Here is a 23012-nt window from a genome sequence, read left to right on the forward strand (position 1 = left end):
ACTTTAAACTTCTAAAAGCACAATACAACCCTCTATTAATAGAGATCCTAACTTTATGCACCAAGTCTCTCTCTAAAACTGCCTAAGTGAAAAGGAGCTTATCCCCCTTTGAGATCCTCCTTCTTTCACTGCACATCTAAATGTTTAACCCAACTCATCCTTTCCATGCATTTTGAAGACAAGAACATACTTTTACTGAGCTGTTAATAGAATCTGATAGAACCAGTGCTGGCTGAAACACTTCATAGCAAGCTCCTTACATAGTGTCAATAATTATTCTTTTTACTTGGATATGCAAGCAACAATTTTATGGGCTCTAATGGTCCTCAGCATTACTAACAAAAATCTTTGCCCATTCTAGGGTGCCCACTAAGTTAATAGGGAGAGGAATGATTCAAGATTTTAGTTCAGACAATTATCTATTCTACACTCAATACGATGCAAGATTCTACAAGTATAAGGATGACCGAGATACAGTTCCCACCCTCAAAGTGCTTACATGTGGTCAGCAAGACATACATATAAAGTGATAACTTCAAAGGACTGCAATTGGGGTTAAAGCATAGAGTGCTATGGGAACCATGAGAAGCAGCAATTAGCCATATCCAGTACTTCAAACTTAATTATTTCATTTACTCCCTACAAAGATCCCATCAGTAGCATGGTCCACAGAGAGCCTGCATCAACAATATTCAGCTACAGATGCTGACCATGAGAAGTTTAGCAACTAATGGTTATTGGGGTTCTTAGAATTTAAAGTTACTACACATATTTTGAGTACCAAAAAAATAATAATTTTTTTTGAAGTTCCCATCTTCTGCAGATTACAATATTGCCATAAAACGACTGTCCACCAAAGGGAGCCAAGAGCCAATTACTGCTACTCACCACTTTCAGTAAAACTACTATAACAAAGACACATTTTTAATTTTATTTAAATTAATCTTTATATTGAGGTGAAATTCATCATGCTACGTCATGCTACGTTAAAGTGTACAATTCAGTGGTATTTAGTTATTTACAGTGTTATAAAACCATCAGCTCTATATCCTTGCCAAATCTTATTTTTTGTTTATTTTATTAAAAGCATCCTAGTAAGAAATAGTACCTTTAAGGTTATTTGTATTTTCTTAACCATTTTATTTTTTTAATTTAAAACATGTTATTTAAGTATTGAAAAATGTTTAAATATGTTTGGAACAACTTGGGCATGTGAACCTACTTCTGAAACTGCAAATTTTGTAAAATCTAAACACAGACCAAGTGTGGAGCATCTGAACTAACAGTGCTTTAAGTAGAATTATATTAATGGGTTAGTTTTGTACTACCCAGTACATTTCAGACACAAAATAGTTACTGAGCACTTGAAATGTGGGTATAAAATGCACACTGAATTTGGGAGGTTTAGTACCAAAAAAGCAAAATATTTAATCAATTTTGTATATTGATAAAATACTGAAAGAATATAGTAGGTTATTTCAAAGATACTATTTAAATTATTTTCACCTGTTGCAATTATTTTAATGCAGCACTGGAAAATTGAAAATGACCTATTTGGTTTACACATATTTCCATTACACAGTATTGCACAGAATAAGCATACAATACTTTTCTTATTTTCCAAGAAGATACCATCCCTATATTCCCTAACACCTACTCTAAAAACATATAATAAATAAGCATCTTTTGTGGCCAATGTGTTAAATGTTTCAAAGAATCTAATATAAATAAGTCAGCCTTTGCCCTGCGGTTGCCAGTTTAATATTGGTTATTCAAACAAATGTGTTGAAAAAACTTCACATTTCAAATTTTAGAATAGCTACTTGACTATACTCATAATTAAAAGGCAGAAATGACAGTAGCAGTTTAGATCCAAGCCCTTCAGGTTTAAATTCAGAGGGATTTTGTGATACGGTTCCACCAGGATTATCCTTAATTACAAGGGCCCCAGTAGGTTTGGTGGATTCATTTGCTCCTGGGATCCTTCAAGACTGAAAAGAATAGGTTCTGGTAGCATCTAAAATTGCAAGTAAATATCACAAGTTTATTTTAATCAACAGTTAACTCAATGATTTAAGGATCTGAAAATAAAATTTCAATAACGAGAATTCTAACAAAATCGTTTTGATTTTTTTTTAAGATTTTATTTATTCATTTCTAGAGAAAGAAGGAGGGAGATAAAGATGGAGAGACACTGACAGGTTGCCTCTCTCACATCCCAAATGGGGACCTGGCCTGCAACCCAGGCATGTGCCCTGACTGGGAATCAAACAAACGACCTCTCAGTTCTCAGGCCAGAACTCAACCCACTGAGCCACATCAGCCAGGGCTGTTTTCTTTGATTTTAATCATTCCTCAATTAAGAATTATAAACAAATCTAAAAAAGAAAACACAAATGTACAATAAAAATTTAGAGAATACATTCATTAAAAGAAAAGAAAACAGAATCACAAGCACACATATTTCACTTAAATGCATGCCTTTTAACCTAAAGGAAAAAATAATTTTAAGTGTCATCTAACCAATGTTCCACTCATCAATGGTATATCTCAGAGAACAGGTGAAAGACAAATCTGCTGTTGCCTCAAATGGCCTTAGTACCGCCATCCTATTCTCATGAGCATTTCAGGGTACTGAGTGTGTTTGAGCACTCCAATATTAGTGTTTCCACCCACACATACAGCAGTGACCCTTGAACTTAAGCCGCCTCACACACTATTCTGATGAACAAGCACCCTGTTCAACAATTAGGGGAAATAAATGGTTTTTGGACATTGAGTGTTTTAAATGTTCTGTCCCCCACATCCACTGAAACACTCTGTTGTGTACCACTGTGGTGAAGTAGCTGTTCTAAAATTTGAAACATGGAATTACTGGGGATTTTTCTCCCCAAACAGATTTATTCAAATGAAGCAGTAATGAAATTGTCTTTTCTAGTACAAAGACTATGTATGAGGTACGGTACTATGACAATGTACAAGGAGTTACTGAAACATAAAGCAGAAATTACCAGTTTCACAGAAGACACAGGAGTGTTTACTAATAGGTAATCTAAAGGAAAACAAAAATTCCAGGTAGAAATGCTGGTTTCTTAGCTTTGACCAATGAACCACAATAACATGAGATGACAACATGAGGGGAACAAATCGGGTGAAGACACTGGGACTCTCTGCACCATCTCTGCACCTTGTCCATAAACCTAACAATTTTCAAACTTGCCTGTAAATCTAACCATTTTCCAAAAATCTAACAACCTTCCAAAGTAAAAAGCCTTTTAAAACTCCAGGTAGGAAGTACAGCCTATACAAAACCTCAATGATAATAAAAAGTGTGATTCATCTTGGAACTATAAATGGTACAGTATGGCTGGAACACAGCTTCCTATGAAGGTATTATTAGTGAGGGAACAAATGAGAACAGAGAAGCAGGTAAATATCACGTATAAAGACCTTAGTATGCACCACGCTAAGAAATGTGAATTTTAATTTGGAGAGAGTGAGGAGTTACCAAGAATTTCAAATAAAATGACTAACAAACACAGACGAACTGGAATAAAAGAGTAGGGTGAGAAGTAGTGATATTCAAATTATGCTGTGGATCAAACTGACAGGATTTGCTACTGCAGTTGGGGGAATACAGGTAAAGCTAAAAAAGGAATCAAAAGTAATGCAGGGCTCTTAAAGCTAGAGTAACTGGATGGATGATGTCACTATTTACACAATCTTGAGTAGAACCATGTTTGAAATGAAAAACCAAGGTTTTGTACATGTTAATTAGTTCAAAATGTTCTATTAGACCTGCAAGGTAAATATTCTGGAATCCAAGAAAATTTAGGGCTAGAGATACACATCTAAGAGAAATCACAACATAAATAGTATTTAAAGCCAAAGGACTAAATAAGAACACCTAGGGTAAGGAATTTTAAGAGATCACTCTCCAACATGTAGAAGTCAGAGAGCACAGGCCTACAAAATAGACTAGAAGGAGCAGTCAACAGGTTTGGAAGAAGGGGCGGCGGGAAAAACAAATGTGGTATCAAGGAGGCCTAAAGAAGAAAGTAAGTCAATAAAAATCCCACACACAACATGCACATAGTAAACACAGCCTAGACCTTTCTTCCTCTACGCATTTTTCCCGTTGAAAAAGCACTGAACTGGTAACTGCATTTACCAGCGAAATGTTTAGTAGTAGTTCTTGTTCACCCAGTGAAATTCATCCAGTGATATAAGTGATATCTCTCTTATGAGGTCCCCCCCATTAAGAGAAATATCTCAGCCCTGGCTGGTGTGGATCAGTGGACTGGGCGCCTGCCTGTGGATTGATAGCTTGCTGGTTTGACTCCCAGTCAAGGCACATGCCTGGATTTCAGGCCAGGTTCCCCAGTTGGGGGTGTGCAAGAAGCAACTGATCAATCTCTCACACACTGATGTTTCTCTTCCTCTCCTTCTCCTTCCCTTCCCCTCTCTCTAAAAATAAATAAATAAAATCTTTTTAAAAAAGAGAAAAATATCTCATAGAACAGTTTCTTAAGCCTGGGTGCACATTAAAATCATCTGAAAGATCTTTTTAAATAAAGACAACAAACCCCAGAGATTTTCATTTAATTGGTCATGGGTGCAACTCAGACATCAGGATTTGGATATCCAGTGAGACAGTAAAGGAAAAGTTTATACAGTAAAGGAAAAACCTCTTGATTCTTATTCTTTCCAAATAATGAAACCCCTACTATTCTCCAACAGGGACCATTTCATTTTTCTTTCTTTGGGGGTGGGAAGAATCATTTTTGTTTTTTGTATCATGATGATCACTGCAGCTACTATCCTTACTTATATTCAGAGTGTACTCTTCAGTGAGTGGGAGCTTCCTAGAAACTGGCTGTCAGGGCTAGGCAACACAGAGCTCCAAACACAGACACACAGACATACAATGGCAAAGAAGAATTAATGAAAGATAGCAGAACAGGGTGTTTAAAGCTTTGTATTATTACAGAGAATGTTTGTTGAAAAGCCCAAGATTCTCACTCAAGTGTAAGTGTGTAAGGTGATGGATTGTTAATTAAGTAAATAAAGGGAATCCTTTCACAACTGCATACACATGTCAAATCACAATATCCTTTGAGTCTTATCATTTTATTTGTCAACTATACCTCAATAAAGCTGAAAAGAGTAAAATATTTTTAAGTTAGAATTATCAACTACCATTATAAAACAGATCATAAAAGAACTGAAAAAGGAAATTATTTAATCACTCATCACAGTGAATGATGTCATCCACTCACTGTGCCCTATAACAAATTACCAGAATTTGCCTGTATGCACAACTATAAGCCACCTTATAAAGGGGAAATAATAGTTTAAGTCTGGATTGATAAAACTTCTTTTCCCTTGATCAATCTTTTAAACTAGGTTCTTGGTTCCAAAACACCTAAAAAGATTGGCTGTTTCAGACTTGAAAGAAAGCCTGAGTTTCTCAAGTGCTACTCTATCACAATGGGAAGGTATTCCAATATGTCAGTGTTAGGGAAGGAATCCATCATGTTGAGCTACAGAAGACTAGTTCGTAAGGAAAAGTTAAAATTAATAAATTCACCCACAACAGTTAAATAACTATAAATGCTGTGTTCAAAGTTAACAGAAATATTAGAGTAGGGGAGAAACATGTGAAGAAAGTGAGCTTATCTGGAAAGTACAACCACATAATTTCAAACAAATACAAACAAATTTACCCAGACAAACCACTGCTACATTGGCAATAAAGAAAAAGGAAATCAAAACAATCACCAAACATTCTGTATAGATCTAATTTTTTTTTTCAGTTAAGTAAAATATTTATAAGCAAGGTTGGGCTGAAACCACTTAGCCGTGATAAAGCTTACTATCTGATGGTTAAGAAGAATCAAAACCACACACACACACAAAAAGGACCAAGAGAATAGTCTTTAAAATCCCTAAATCCTAGTACTATCAACACATATAATGTTTTTACTATGTTTAACAAAATGACAGCAACTCCCTCTCCCTCAAACTCTAAGTCTACACACAAAGTAGAGGTGTATATACATGACGAAGTGAATGCTAGGTGGGGGGAGTAGGCTCATCTTAGAATAATCTTTGTACTTTAATGAACATAGGCAAATAGTATAAAAACCCTTGGCAAAGAAACTGTATTTGCATTTTAGGAGTGTGTATGATATTACAAAACTAAAATTTCATAATGAGCTGACATAATTATTTTCATGACACTATCTACCTTCTTATCATTAAGTATAAGACAAGTTTGGGGACCATAAAACTAAGCTTAAACCTAAATAACACCCACTGCTTTCATTTCCTACATGGAGTTAACTAGGTCTTACTGACTTCAGGTTTCTGGCTTGTGTCATTACTGACACTCGAATGGAGACCCTTACCACTCAAATCTTTAACCAGTTGTCCCAGAAGCTGCATGAGCAAAAAGCAATCAATTCAATATATAAAAATCTGTATTATGTAAGTATCAAAATAATGACAGTCAAGGATTATAAACCAAAGATTAGACAGACAGAACAAAGAACAGACCGCTATGTAAGAAGAATACCAACTAGCAAATTTAGATAGGAAGGAAAATGGAAAAACACTCATTCACAACCCTCACAGTAATAACTGATCCAGGCAAGAGAGACTAAAACCGATTCAAATGGGTAACACATATTTATGTAGGTCCAAAGTTACCTCTTTAATAACTATGCATTGTAAAGGGACAAATAATAAGTTTATAGTAGAGAACCTACCAAATTCCACCTAAACCAAATGATGCTAAGAACTGCATATGAGGAAACAAATAGTCATCAACTGTCCTCAGAAGAGATAGTGAGAATTTTGTTGTTTTCTGCAAAAATGCCTAAACTGAAATCTGGTCATTATAAAATCACCAAACAACCCCAAAATGGAGGACATACTGCAAAATAAAAGATTGAAATTCTTCAAAAATATCGGTACCATGAATGATAAAGAAAGGCTGAAGAAACTTTAAGATTAAAGGAGTCATAAAAACTATGTGTGACCCCCATTTTGAATCCAAACGTTATTAACATTTATATAAACGTTATTACTGAGACAATTTATGAAATTTGAATAGCTAATAACATCAAGTTTCTGGATGTCGACAATGGTACTAAGGTTGTATAAATGAATGTCCTTGTTCTTAGGAAATACACACACTGAATTTAGTATTTAGGTACACTGCTCCTCTCAAACAAAATATGTGTGTACTGTACTGGTAGGTAAAAGAAAGGAGGAGAGATGGTGGAAGACAGATGGAGAGGTGTATTGGGCTGGCCAAAAAGCTTCGTTTTTTTCCATAAGACAGCTCTATCTAGTAACACTTAGTTGTCTTTAATTTCATTTGAAATAATTTTATTAGATTGTTTTGTGTCTCCTATCACATCAGTGTGCATTTTTTTTAAAAACCCACCCTGGCTGCGGTAGCTCAGTGGACTGAGTTTCACATATATATCTGAAACTGCATGCTATTACCCAAACTGTCCACTTATTCTTTTATGCTTTCTTTTCTTTTTCTCAAAAGCACATTATTTTGGTATTAGATAGTGGTCATGTTTGTACAACCCTGTGAATACACTAAAAAATACTGAATTATACAGTTGGTAAACTTTATGTTATATAAATTACATTTAAAATATATGTACTTACAGATGCCTGAAATGATCTAACACCAGAAAACAAAACTCTTGGCTTTTTTGTAAGATGCTTCTCATCTGTACATACTGAGGGCAGGCATAGATTTTTTTTAAAGAATAACAAAAAAAACTAATCATAAAAAAGTTGATAAATTAGACTTCACTAAAATTAAAAGCTATTCATGAGAAGACCCCATTAGGAAAGGTAAAAAGAACCAAAAAACAGACTGGAAAACTATACTTGTAATACATATATCTGACAAAGGACTTATTCCCAAAATATTAAAAAGTTATATAATAAAAGACAAACCATTCGATAAAATAATAAAAGGCTTAAATAGGCACTTCACTAAAATAGGAAATCCAAATAGCCATTAAGTACATGAGAATGTGCTCAAAACTCACCAGGGAAATAAAAATTAAAGCCACAATGAGGTAACACCACACAACCACCAGAAAGGCTAAAATTAAAAAGGCTGATACTATCAAGATATAGAGCAACTAAAACTCTCATTTGCTGCTGGTGGGAATGTGAAATAATATGACCAATTTGGAGATGGGTTTGGCACATTCTAAAAGCTAAAAATGCCCTATTCCAGGATTCAGCAATTCCACTCACAGGTATACAGCCAAGAGAAATGAATGCGCTATGCAATTAAAAGACACATAGAAGAAGGAGCACAAGGCAGCTTATTAACAGTAGCTAAAGACTGGAAACAATCCAAATGTCCACCAGCATGAGAATGGATAGTGTATGATTCATCTGTACAATCAAATACTACACATCAATTTTTAAAAGATGACTGGTACATACAACAAGGAAAATCTCACTGGTATTTTCTTAGGTGAAAAAAGCCAGACACAAAGGCTGACTCAACTAAGCCAGGATGACAGAAATCATAAAATGTCCTGGGGGGTAAAGGAGAGGACTGGAAAGGGATAGACTGGAAAGGGACATTGGAAATTTTGTTTACTGAAAATATTCTTCATTGGAGTAGTGGTTATACAGGTGCATACATAGAAAACAAATCTCTAAATTGTTGAACCTTAACTGTACTTTAAGGCAATGAGGTGGTGATGTTTTGGAATGAGCCTCTTATTTTTTGGAAAAAAAATTTTTGGGTTTTCTGTTCCCCCAAAAAATAAGAGACTCACCCCAAAACATCATCGGCTCATCATTCCCCTCTATCTACACGTACAGTCAACTACACGCAACTTCTCCTCTTTCCCAGTTCTTATTATACAGTATCATAACCCTTGAACAAAATGGTTTTAAACTGCGCAGGTCCACTTATATGAAGATTTCTTCAATAAATACAGTCGGCCCTCTGTATCTGTGGGTTTTGCAGCCACAGATTCAACCAAGTGCAGAGCAAAAGCAGTATTTTAGATCACTGTTGGAAATCCATGGATGTGAATATGGAAGGCCAGGCAGACTAGAAGCACTGTTTGATGCCATTTTACACACGGGACTTGAGCATCTACAGATTTTCCTGTCCTTGGGGGTCCTGGAACCAATCCTCCCAGAAACTGAGAGCTGACTACAGTTAAGTTTTGATGGAGTCAACAGTTATACAAAGAGTTTCTAATGCACAGGTATTAACTCTTGTGTTGTTCAAGGGTCAAGCGTACATTTAATTGATCTCTAATCCATGTTTCCAGAGATTCTTTCATAGGTCACTTTTAAAACACTTAGAATAGCCCTAGCAGATATGCTCAGCAGAGTGAGTGCCAGCCTGCAAACCAAAGGGTCACCAATTCAATTCCCAGTCAGGGTACATACATGCCTGGGTTGTGGGCCAGATCCCTGGTGGGGGGCGCACAAGAAGCAACCACATACAGATGTTTCTCTCCCTCTCTTTCTCCTTTCCCCTCTCTCTAAAAATAAATGAAATCTTTTTAAACTTTTTTTAAAAATCCACTTAAAACTTTCATTACTCAAATCCATTTAGATTTATATAAACCTAAAGAATATAAGTTCCCAAAGGAGCACAGGCCTGCCTTTCTTATGCAACAATTCCTTTCTCCCTTTCTAATGGGAATCATCTATAGTTTCTAAAAAGAGGATTTGGGGAAAAACTCATTTGTATGGAGTTTGAAATTAACCTGCACATCATAATCAACCAGCAATAAATTGCTGCCTCAAAGAAAAATATATGAAAATTCACAATATAAGAAAGTAAATTACTCTTTTACTTCAAATATAAGTAAATTATTCTTTTACTTCAACTATAACATACAGTGTACAACTCTATGAAGTAACTATTATTACCAGTTACACATTAGAAAAAAGTTTAAAAACCTGTACCAGGTCACATGATCTGTAGTATGTCTATAGGAAAAACTAGGGTGTTAAAGTTATAGGATCCACATGTCAGCAGAAAGCTCAATGAGACCACTGATTTTTTAAAAACATAGAGAAAAAGAAATTCAAATGGTTAAACATATGAAAAGATGTCCAACATCACTCATAATCAAAGAAAAGCGAATTAAAACTACATTAGGATACAATTTCTCATGTAGTAGATTGGCAAAAATCCAAAATCTTGACAGCACCGTGTTAGGAAGGCTATGGAGAAGGCAGCTGCTCTAACATTGCTGATGAGGGCACAGCGCCCAGGGAGGACAATTTAGCAGTATTAGTCACAATTACCAATGCTCACCCTGGCCAGGTAGCTCATTTGGTTAGACTGCCATCCCTTTACACCAAATTTGTGAGTTTGATCCCCAGTCAGGACACATACAAGAATCAACCAATGAATGCATAAGTAAGTGGAACAATAAGTCTGTCTCTCTTTCTCTCTTGCTAATCAATAAATTTAAAAAAAATTTTTTGTTAATTACAAATGCTTTTATATAGCATTTGATCCACCCACTCACATCATTTTGGGAAATTTTTCCTCCATATATAAGCATAAATACAAAAAATGACATGTTTAAAGATTCATCACTATAGCACTATTTGTAATAGCAAGGACTAGAAACAACCCAAGTGTCTAAAAGTCTGGTTAAATAAACTGCCAGAGACACACACAATGAAATACTATGAAACTGCTGAAAATCAAGAAAAAGAGAATATTCCCTATGAGCAAATACAGAAATGTCTCTAGTATAAAATGTTTTTTAAAAAGGCAAGGTACACATACACCCAATAAAAACGTTAATAATAGGGAAAACTTGTATATTTGGAAAAACTATAATCTTTGTAATATTTATGTAAATTTAGAACTGCTTTAAAATAAAAAGCTTATTTTAAAAAGTATAGACAGTATATAGTTTACTAAATTCTGTGATAGAAAGGGAGAAGAATGAGATTACAGGCTTATCTGCTTGTCGTTTCCTAAAGAAATACTAGAAGAACTCACTAGAAACTAGTAACAGTTATTTGCAAGAGAAGGCACATGGGAACAAAAAAAGAAAGCAAGATTTTAAGTGTGAATTATTTCCTTACACATTCTTTTAATCCCCATCTGAGGACAGCGTCCAATTTTGGAGGGAGAGAAGGAGGGAGGGAAACATTGACTGGCTGCCTCCTCCACATGCCCTAATTAGGGATCCAACCTGCAACCCAGGCATGTGCCCTGAGTGGGAATCGACCAAGCAACCTTTCAGTGCCTGGGACAATACTCCAACTGAATCACGCAGTCATGGCGTTTTATGTATTTTTTTTAAAGATTTCATTTATTTTTTAGAGAGGGAGAAAGAGACGGAAAGAAACATCAATGTGTGGTTGCCTCTCATGCCTGCACCCCCTACCCACCCCACCCTGGGACCTGGCCATCAACCCAGGTATGTGCCCTAGACTGGGAATCGAACGGGCAAGCCTCTGGTTCGCAGGCCAGCACTCAATCCACTGAGCCACACCAGCCGGGGTCTTCATACATTTTTAAAACTTGTTAAAAGTTGTCTTTTCAAAAAAATATTTTTGTTTTCAAAAGTAACTCCTCAAGAATTATCTCCTTTCTAATGAAACTCAAGGAAAGTTTTTGGGACAGTATTTTCATAGCAGCAGATATCATGGATTTAAAAACTATTAAACTTCTTTGAACTTTAAGTCTGTATGCTTTCCATAATTACAAACCAAATATTTTAGTTTTTAATAAAGATAAATAGGAAAATGCTTTTATAAAAGCTTCCTCTTTATACAGATTTTCTGCAGTACATCTATTAGACACAGTAATTTACAACTAAGTTCGGTGCATGACTTCAAAATTGAAAGGAATCAAGTCCCTTCATGTTCTACAATTATATTTTTTATGTAATAATCATTGTTGGCTAATTAAAAAAAGGCTGAAACCAGTAACAGTGAGAGAACAATCAGAGCACAAGGTATTAATACCAACCAACCAACTTAAACACATGCATTCAAATCATTCGTCTATGCACTATTTTCAAGACCCTACTCTCAGAGACATTTTTTCTATTCTCCAAATTTTAATAATTGTATTAAATCTTCTTTCTCCCATATGTTTTTTAAAATTCCATGTATCTACTGGAACATTGAAACAAAACAGTTCTTTTAAAATATTTTAGAAAGGCAAAAGCATGCCCATTAAGAAACTTTCCACGTTGAAATTTAAAAAATCACATATATGTACTTACCTTGAAAGGTTTATCTCCACTGTGTGTCAGCATATGCCTCTGTAACCAACTCTGACTGGTTGACGGTGTGTTGTATACTTTACAACCTTTCCATAAGCAAACAAATACCTGTTAAAAGAAGAGCCATAATAATTTCCATTACTTATTTCAACAAAGTTTTATTCCTTGAAGCTCAAATAAACATGTTGCTAGTCTTCAATTGGCAAAAAGAGCCATTTAATGTATGAGTCAATCAAATGCTTAATGTTAAAAGTTCTGAACTTCCAGTATGAGAGGCTGTTTTAACCCTTCCCCTTTAAGGCTGCCGTCCATGTCCCCAATAAGGAACTAATAAATGTAAATTAGTGGATACTGATACTTTCATCCTCAAAGAATAAGTAATGCAATTAAACTACCAAATTACAATTCCCCTGCTCCTGAATTCCTATTCTCACACCCACACTACTTATTCTTACATTACTCTATTCATTAAAGATGATTTTCAAATACCTTGAATAGGAACCAAAATCTAATGCAAAAAGTCAAATTAATACAATTGCAAAAGCAATGGGCATGAGCTACTCTATCATTATAATAGACATAAGTTCTTGGATTCATGCAACTATGACTGGGTTTGGAAAAGCACAAGTCTGTTAACTAACAATCTAATCTTTTATGATTTTCCTACCAGTGAGATATCAATTTCCTAATTGATTATATTTCCATCAAGCTGAACATTAAAATGGATTGCTAACATCAGCAAAAGAAATATTAATCTACTGTAATCATCACCTTCAAAGTACAATTTCTACACTCTGTTCTCTTCCGGGGCAAGAACAATTATAAATAGAGCCACATTTTAAAAACTGTAATGTATTAATTATATTATAGAACAGAGACAAAAAACATACAGAACTGAGGAAAAAATCATTAAAGTCAGTTTAAAATAAATTTCCTTAAAGTCAAAAAAAATGAATGATCTAAAAAAAACTGAGATCAGTTTTTATAAAAAACCAAAACCATTTTACATCAGATAGGTCTAAACAGGCAACACTGCTATTATTGCTGGTTGCCGTGACTATTTAGAGAAAGTTCTCTCATATCATGTTCCACAACAGATTTGCTAGTTTCTTTAAGTTAAGCAGATATAAAAGTCATTAACATTTCCTCCTTTATAACTTAAAATTCCTGACCTAGTACATGTTTATAAAATAATTCCTGAAGTTGCCAGAATTAAAAGCTACATTTTAAATGAATTAAGGGGGAAAAACTGTGAAGCTACAACTACATGTTATGGAAATTAATTCAGTAAGATTTGAGGATCACATACAGATAATCAATGCTATCTATCAATTTCCTGATTCATGACTTACTAGACTCTGAAAGTCTTAAATTTTCCATCCAACTAAAAAATATAAATCAGAACTTGGTTTAAAATGCTCACAAGTCATATCCCTCTAAGACAAAAGTGTCTTAAAACAAGTATTTGGGAACAAAATTAACATACTTTATATAATAACGTTTATAGAATTCTGTTGCTGTAACCCTCAAGTGATCCCTGTGCTGAATTATAATACCCTCAAAAAAAAATCAGAAAAATACTCAAACTCTGCACTAACCTAAATATTACCCAACTACTGCATCTGAGAGAAACCATAAATCTCCTAAGAAAAAATATAAATATAGAATGGCAGATCCTGTAATTTCATCAGATAATAGCCTTAACTGTGAGTAGGTAACGTCCCGAGTCTAGATGGAATAATGTCTAGTAACATTATTAGGGCAACACTTTCAGGTTCAAAGAAAAACCATAACCTTCAACTTAGTGAATATTTGAGGAAATGAAGTAAGTGTAAAAAGACCAAAGCTAACTATGGTTAGTCATATTTCGGTGAAATACTTGAAAAATAATTAGGGGGAAAGGAGGAGGAAGCAATAAACTTGCACAAGGATAGTCTTGATACACAAAATGGCACCAGAAATCCACATCAAGGATCCACCAAAACCACAAAATTTTTAAAAGCTCAATTTTCTTTCCTAATATATATTAGAAAAACCCTTTGATAAAGGGTTTGTACAGGTAGTACAAAACCTGACAAAAGTATTCAAGCCTGGTTTTTTTGATGTCAGCACATGAAAAACATTTTTATACCCTAATTTTTAGAAACTTTCTCATTGCAAAATACACCCTGAAAACCAAACACCATAGGAATTAAGCCCCAATATGAAAGGAATTATTCAAAAATAAAATCTCTCGTGGTTTCTCTATACTATGTTAAAGTAAACTGAAGTTTATCTACACTAATTAGAATATTGAGGTACAGAGGTTCCTAGCCCAGGCTCTCATGATAGACTTAGGTTAACTGGGTTGTATTAGATGTTACAGAAACAGAAAGAAGAAAAGTAAGTAACTAAATTCTATCCAGCTTTCACACTTCCCAGTTATATAAGATTGGGAGAGTCACAGCAGACACAATGAGCACACATTTGGTAACTCCAAGACATGATAAAAATGCAAAATGATATATATTCTGCAAGTAAGACTGATTGAAAGAAAAACTGTGTATTAGATATTGGACACCCTTCTCAAAATCATCACCACCAGATTTTTCTGCCACTAAGGGAGGGAATAAAAAAAAAGAAACATTGCCCAAATGAAAGAACAGATCAAAACTCCAGAAAAAAGGCTAAACAAAATGGAGAGAAGCAATCCATCAGATGCAGAGTTCAAAACACTGGTTATACTGATGCTCAAGGAACCGACTGAGGACCTCAACAGCATAAAAAAGATCCAATCAGAAAAGAAGGATACACTAAGTGAAATAACAATTTACAGGGAAACAATAGTAGAGAGGATGAAACAAAGAATCAAATCAATGATTTGGAAAATAAGGAAGCAAAAAATAATAAATAACCCACCAGAACAAGAAAAAATAATCAAAAAAAAAAACAAAAAATAGTGATAGTACAAGCAGCCTCTGGGAAAACTTCAAGTGGAAAAGAGAAAGAGCAAGAAATTGGAAATCTATTTGAAAAAATAATGAAAGAAAACTTCCCTAATTTGGTGAAGGAAATAGACATGCAAGTCCAGGAAGCACAGAGTCCCAAACAAGATGGATATTAAGAAGCCCACTCTAAGACAAATCATAATTAAAATGCCAAAGTTTAAAGATTAACAGAGAATCTTAAAAGCAGCAAGAGAAAAGCAGTTAGTTACCTACAGGGGATTCCCATAAGACTGTCAACTGATTTCTAAAAAGAAACTCTGCAGGCAAGAAAGGACTGACAAGTACTCAAAGTGATAAAAGGCAAGAACCTACGTCCAAGATTGCTCTACCCAGCAAAGCTATCATTTAGAATCCAAGGGCAGTTAAAGAGCTTCCCAGACAAGAAGAAACTAACGCAATTCATCATCACCAATCCATTATTATATGAAATGTTAAAGGAGTTTATATATAAGAAAAAGATCAAAACTATGAGCAATGAAATGGCAATAAATAAATTATCTATCAACAACTGAATCAAAAGCCAAACTAAGCAAACAAGAAAAACAGAGACAGAATCATGGATACAGAGAGTGTTTTGATGTTGCCAGATGGGAGGGAAGTGTGAGGGAATGGGTGAAGAGGTGAGGGGATTAATAAGTACAAACAGCCCTGGCTAGTATGCCTCAGTGGATTGAGTGCCAGCCTCAATCCACTTGCGAACCAAAGGGTTGCTGGTTCAATTCCCAGTCAGGGCACATGCCTGGATTGTGGGCCAGGTTCCCAGTAGGGCGCACAGGAGAGGCAGCCATACATTAATGTTTCTCTCCCCCTCTTTCTCCCTCCCTTCCCCTAAATAAATAAATAAAATTAATTAATTAATGTAAGTACAAACATGTAGTTACAGAATAGACATGGGGATGTAAAAGACAGTATAGGAAACAGAGTAGCCAAAGAACATATGAACATGACCCACGGACATGAACAATGATGTGGGATTGTCTGATGGAGTAGATGGTGCTGGGTGGAGGGGGCTAAAGGGGAGCAAAATCAGGACAACTGTAATAGCGTAATCAAATACAATTTTTCTTTAAAAAGCACTACCCAACCATTAAAAGAGTGTTTTCAAACTACCAAAAAATCTTATAATGTACAATGACCTAATTTGTAAGATGTATAGGTCAACAATTTCAATGTTACAGGGATACTTTCTGTTGGGAACTCCTCTAGGAAACTGTCCTTTCCCTGATACAGCTCAGGGAGAAGTGGCCATGAATTGAGCGCTGGCCTATGAAACAAAAGGTTGCTGGTTTGATTCCTAGTTGGGGCACACCCCTGGGTTGTGGGCCAGGTCTCCTGTTGGGGGTGTGTGAGAGGCAACCTATTGATGTTTCTCCCACACATTGCTCTTTCTCTCCCTTTCTTTCTCCTTCCCTTCCCCTCTCTCTAAAAGTAAATAAATAAGGAAATCTAATTCAGTTCTGTCAGAATAAGTGAGTGTTACCTTCAGAAAATGCAATCAATGCAATCTGACAGAGTTTATGTACACATAAAGAAAATTACTCAGTGATTATTAGTAAACTAAAAATCAGCCAAATATATTCTAAATACAGAGTCAGAAAGCAATATAAGTTACAATGCCCAAATATGGGGGTGGAGGGGCTAGTTTTACTAGTAAATTCAATTCCTTTGACAGTATGACACAAAAAGATCATATCAATTAATAATTTTTTAAAAAAGATCCAATTACAAAAAAAACCCACAAATTACAGTAATGAAATATTTTTCATAATACTACAGTAATAAACTATTTGGCAATCAAAATGCAAAGTGACCTCCTAAGATTGATTTCACTTCCTAGCAGCAGTCTGATTTAACTTTGAGAGTCTACATATGTCATTTTGTACAACATAAAGTTAACTGGTCTCATTCAAGTCTTTGAATATCCTGACTCACCCACCCTCAAATCTCCCTCAGGCCCTCTCCCCTCACACACACACTAAAGAACACATACAAAAGTAAACGTAATAAAATGGCACATGTAAAATAACTCTTGTATCAAAGAACATAAACATATGTCTTTCTGGCAACTGTTGTTAAACAGTTAAAACAGAAAGAATAAAAGACTAGTGAATCTTACTCAACCACTGAAATCCTAGAGGATGAAGTTCCTCCCCACCTACCAAAACTTAGATGCATATTACAGGACACTGGAGTTTGAAATTTGATTAGTAACTTACTAATTAGTCTACTCAGTCTACTTTTGAAAATGCAGTCATACATGAAAATAAGAATCCCAAAACACAACTCTTACTACACTTAACAGAAAAGATTCATTTTTTGTGCCTATTTTATTTTTTAAATAGGAGAAAATTCTCTGATTCTTTTTTAAAAAGGTACATTCATAATTTGGTACTTAAGTGGTTAGTATAACTTTTAAAGTAGAGTTAAGTATCTAACCACTTTGATACATGAAAAGATTAGGAAAACCTAACTCCACCTGCTTTAGCCTACAAACACAAAGTCCACGTGACATAGCAACATATAGTTGAAGGAGGTAAAGAAGTTTTTAAACCATCCTACATGATGGTTTTGGTTTTTTCCAGGGTGAAGATCAGAGTGGGATGAGGAAAAAAAAGGAATTAATATAGCATTTAACTATATTACTGTTAACTACTGCTCCAATAAAACTGTTATCTTTCAATAATTAGAAGCACCGAGTCCTCTACAGTTACCACATTTTTCCCATTTGTTTTTATTCCATTACAATAGTTTAACACTTAGGGTAGAAAAAAAGAAACTTAAAAATCTAAAAAGATAACTACGTCATCAAAATCTGCTGTTTTCCACTTATATGCAATATCTAGAATAGTCATTTTATACAAAGACAGTAGAGCAACAGTTACCAAGCGCTGGGGGAAGGGAGGATAAGGAAGTTATTGTGTAATGGGTACAGATTTCAGTTTTGGATAATGAATAAGTTTTGGAGATGGACAGTGGTTATGATTGCACAACAATGTAAAAATATACTGATGCCACTGAATTGTACACTTAAAAACAGTTAAATCTAATGAACAAACTGAACAAACAAAATGGACACAGACAGAAGGATGACAGCTAAGGGGAAGGGGTGGAAGGATTGAGCAAAAAGGAAAAAGGACTCCTGGACATAGATAACAATGTGGTGCTTGCAGGGGTGGGGGGATGGGAGGTTAAGGGGACTAAAGGGTAATAAAAAAAAAAGAAAAAATAAAGAAGTTTTAAAAAGAGAGAGAAAAATAAATTAAGTTCCAAACTTCAAAGAGGCCATTTAAAAAAAAATTTCCAATCAACTACTCTATTTTAAAGCCCAAAACCAGATCAAGATTTCCTATGCTATATAGTATCAGGTTTTCAAATCCTCATTCATACTTGCATCCTAAAAGCTTAGTCTATATGCCAAGGATTGGTATGCAGAAATACTTGGGATGTGTTTTTTACATTTCTCCAATACATCTTTCATTTCTCAGTCAATGTCCTCCAAAAACAAGGACTCCTTTCTATAGTCAAAATAGCATTACTCTTAAAATTAAGAGAATCATTATTTGTAATAAAGTGATTTTGTGAATAAGGGTTCAAGAAATAACACAGGGTGTTGATTTCCACAAGTGCATACATATTGTAGAAATAAGCAAGAGTTTAAGTCTAGCTCTGTATTATCAATAAGGTACATGTAGCTGCACTGATTATATGCTACATTCAGTATGTAACTCCATTTTTTCTACAAATCTATAAAGAGCTGAAAACATACGCATAAGGCTATGTGCCAACTCGACCTGTAGTACCCACAACTTACAAATGTGAAATTATACCATGCCTTTGAAGAAAAACCCAGAGATCTTCTACATAGCTCACGATTCAATAAATAGCTAAGTCAAGCATCATGCCATGGCTCAAAAGACTACCGTGGTGATATATTAACAAGTGGCATCAAACATGGGCTCACAAAAGGCAACTCAGTAATGACCAGGAAACCAACACGGTTAGCTAAGTAAGTTCACACCAAAAACCTGACTGGAAGGCAGGGAAAGGAAAGTGTTACCAAAATTGCCTAACCACTGAGATGGGTTACATAGTGAAAAAACATACAATGGACACAATTCATTAATACACCATCTGGTACTGACCTAGATGCCACATATATTAAATCTAATAATAAGACAAATGGTTCCTTATCAAGCTTGAGGATTCAAAAAACTACTGACATATTACAACATTTTGTGACAACAGCAAATACTTCTAAAAAAGAAATTTTAAATGCAATACCAAGGATTAAAATGTTAGGGGAACTTATATAATTGCATGTTTTGTTTTGTTTTTTAAAGATCAATAATACAATCTAATTATCAATACAACCTTGGAAACAGTTGCCTATTCTCTTTAACCCTGATGATTTTAGCCATTTTAGTATCAGTATATCACAAACAGTGATGGCAGGGAGATGGGAAATGTGTGGCCTGATAAATTATCTGTATTTACAGTGTTACACTAATTTCTGGAAAATGTAATGAACATGATAACTGTTCAGGACAAACCTAGGTAAAGTTGAAAAAATTGTAACTATTATAAATAATATTATAAATATCTTGGTCCATTACACTTTGATTCACCTAATTGCTTAGCTCTTTATCCACTAACTATATGAACTGACACTATTAAATGTATTCCTGAAAGGTTATAGGTCAATAGGATTGTATATACTAATCCTGGTACCAATAGTCTCTCCAGTTAATTGCAGCATCAGGGGTAATGTAGGACTACTCTAACAGAAATCCTAAACAGTGAGAATTCTTAAATGTCCTCAACTCGAAACCTCAGAACCTTGGAATATACTGTATTCATTCATAATATTCCCACTATATTTTAGGAAGTCTTATTTCCTCAAAGTAATATACCTAAGAGTAAATTAAAGTCCAACACATCATATGTTCTATTTAATTTGATTCCATCAAGTATGTGGGAATCTGTAAATAAAAGGGAAAAAAAAACATTTGAAAAAATAAAGCGTGTGTAAAAACAATCCCAAACTACTTTGAGAAAAAAATAAGCCTAACTAACAATTATAAATTAATAAAACTAATGAAAACAGGGGGTAAAAAAAAGAAATGATAAAACCAACCCCTCCTCGCTGACCATCTACATGTATGGAACGGATGTGATCTGCCAGATCTGGACTAGAGTTGAAGCAAGCCTGGCACTGGTCCCAACAACAATTATAGGCAATATTTTTGCTTGAAGAAGTAGTGCTTCCTTGTCCATTCATCATTGCTGGAGTTGAACGCCCACTGGAAATTGTGCTGTCTACATCCATTATAGTACTGCTTATGCTACAAAAGAAGAAAAAAGGCTGTGTTATTCCTAGAAATTCACTAACATGAATATGATCTTATAAATATTTAATTAAGATTATCACCTGATATTGTGCTCCAAATTATACTACCCATATTTTCCATTACAGAATAACACTGCTTTGAACTTATTTAGTTGGCAATAAAGTGCAAATAAAGGCCAAAAAAATGCTAGTACCTCAAAAGCCAGATATGTATGGAATATTTAATTTAAGCAACTTTTGGCAGACATGAACTCCCAGATACTATATCCTATAGAAAACATATACACGCATAAACAAAGCTCATTGCATTTCATCCCTTCCATAGTTAAGCAGGATAAAGTAATACTTTCCAGCTGCAAGTAATTCAGACTCAAAAGATTATCTTTACAGTTTGCAAATCACTAGATGATCTGACATCTTTTCATCTATTCATTAATCTGAGAATATAACTGTTGCCACATCCTATCTCTTCTCATCTCAAGTAAATTGGGAAATTTCGCTGTATTTTCCCCTCTAAATAAAAAAGCAGAAGAGAGAAAAGTTTCTGATTTTACCCAATTCCAAATAAAATGTCTTTTTTAAACTAATCTCTATCCACCAAAAGACTGAAAATGCCAATCAATCCCTTTTACTTTTTATTTACTAAGCTAAGTATTACATATTATTAACCTCTTTATGAAAAATTACATTAGTAATAAAAATTATTGCTCAAAATTTCACATCTTAATGAAATTTAACATACTTTTGCCTTCATTTTAAAAGCAATTTACTGCTTTTTCCTCCAATTTTCTTCCCAACAGAGAAACTATGTGGAAGTAGCTTCAATTACAGAATGGTCAACAGGAAGAATATTTTCAGACTAAATTAAAAGCTATCTACACCAGCTTGTAATTTAAGTATCAGTAAATTATAAAAATTATATTATATTTAGGGGCATGTTTCCCTACCCCATTTTTATTACAGAAAATTGTAAAGATGTAGAAAAGTCTATCTAAATCTGAACTCAGCAGTAAGTACATGCTATCCTATTAGTTGTTTCTAATTTGTTTTGCTCAATCATCTGCAAGTTGCAAACATACTTCAACCACAATCATTTCAGCACATGCCTTCTAAAAATAAAAACATTCACTTATACTATTTAAAACTTATTTGCTGCCCTGGCTGGTGTGGCGCAGTGGTTGAGTGCTGGCCTGCGTACCAAAGGGTTGCCAGTTCAATTCCCAGTCGAGGACACATACCTGGGTTGCAGGCCAAGTCCCCAGTGGGGGGCACAAGAGAGGCAACCACACATTGATATTTCTCTCCCTCCCTTCCTGTCTAAAAATAAATTATACCTTTAAAAAAAAACTTTTCTCCCACCTAAGAATTATACTGAATTAGAACCTTTTAAGTAAGCCTAATGATTTGTGCCTAACGTCAAATGCAACCCCCAAAGCTAGCAAAAATGTCCTTGTATGATGCTTCAGATACCAAAAATGTCTCAGATTTTCCTTTAAAGGATATTCATGTATTTAAGTTCATCTAGTTATCTATCTACCAGTCAATATGTAAAGTCGAATTGCAACTCTAAAATTTTGTGATCTCTTTAAAACTCTCAAATACAAAAAAGCTCTTGAATACCTGAATATTTATTCATAAATTGTTTTTGCAGAAGTAAATTGTGAGTATGGTAGTTCTCCTATACTAAAATACAAACTTTTGCCCTAACTGGTGTGGCTCAGATGGTTGGACGTCGTATGGCAAAGCTAAGGGTAGCCAGCTGATTCCTGGTCAGGGCACATGCCTAAGTTGTGGGTTTGGTCCCCACAAGAGGCAACCAATCAATGTTTCTTTTTCACACTGATATTTCTCTCCCTCTCTCTTCTCCCCTCCTCTCTAAAAAAATTTTTTTAAATACATAAAAAATAAAATATGTTTATTTAAGCCCTAGAAATTTCAAGTTCATGTGGCCCTTAACTGTTACATGGTTATTTATTTTCCTTATCACTTGCAATATATATTTTAAAACATTTTAACTGTTAAGCTCACATTTCTGTAAGCCATACTAATTAACTAAAGGTAAATAAAATATTAACAATTTTAACAACTAATCACACTCAATTTATAATAAACAATCTTGGGAAAAGCAATAAATCTCAGTGACCTATTATGGTACAATCTCAAAGGTAAAGTCAAAAAAACCCACCCTGGCTGGTGTGACTCAGTGGATTGAGCACTGACCTGCAAACCAAAAGGTCACTGGTTCAATTCCCTATCAGGGCACATACCTGGGTTGCTGGCCAGGTTCCCAGTTTGGGGGTGAGCAAGAGGCAACTAATCAGTGTTTCCCTCACACATCAATGTTTCTCTCTCTCTTTCTCCCTCCCTTCACCTCTCTCCAATAGATAAAATCTTTATAAA

General features: G+C 34.7%; 1 protein-coding gene across 1 annotated transcript in view; it reads right to left on the reverse strand.

Annotated features, from left to right (window-relative positions):
- Positions 1 to 23012, reverse strand: part of AEBP2 (AE binding protein 2) — a 61937-nt gene that overhangs the window by 19250 nt on the left and 19675 nt on the right. Inside the window, exons 2-3 of the mRNA XM_045829643.1 lie at positions 20400 to 20607; positions 12279 to 12386 (exon numbers count right to left, since the gene is read on the reverse strand). Coding sequence (XP_045685599.1) covers positions 12279 to 12386; positions 20400 to 20607 — 316 coding nt within the window. The remainder of the gene's footprint in view (positions 1 to 12278; positions 12387 to 20399; positions 20608 to 23012) is intronic.

This window comes from Phyllostomus hastatus, unplaced genomic scaffold (assembly GCF_019186645.2).
Source record: "Phyllostomus hastatus isolate PE091 unplaced genomic scaffold, TTU_PhHast_1.1 phas_scaffold_93, whole genome shotgun sequence".
In the NCBI taxonomy this organism is placed as follows: Eukaryota; Metazoa; Chordata; class Mammalia; order Chiroptera; family Phyllostomidae; genus Phyllostomus; species Phyllostomus hastatus.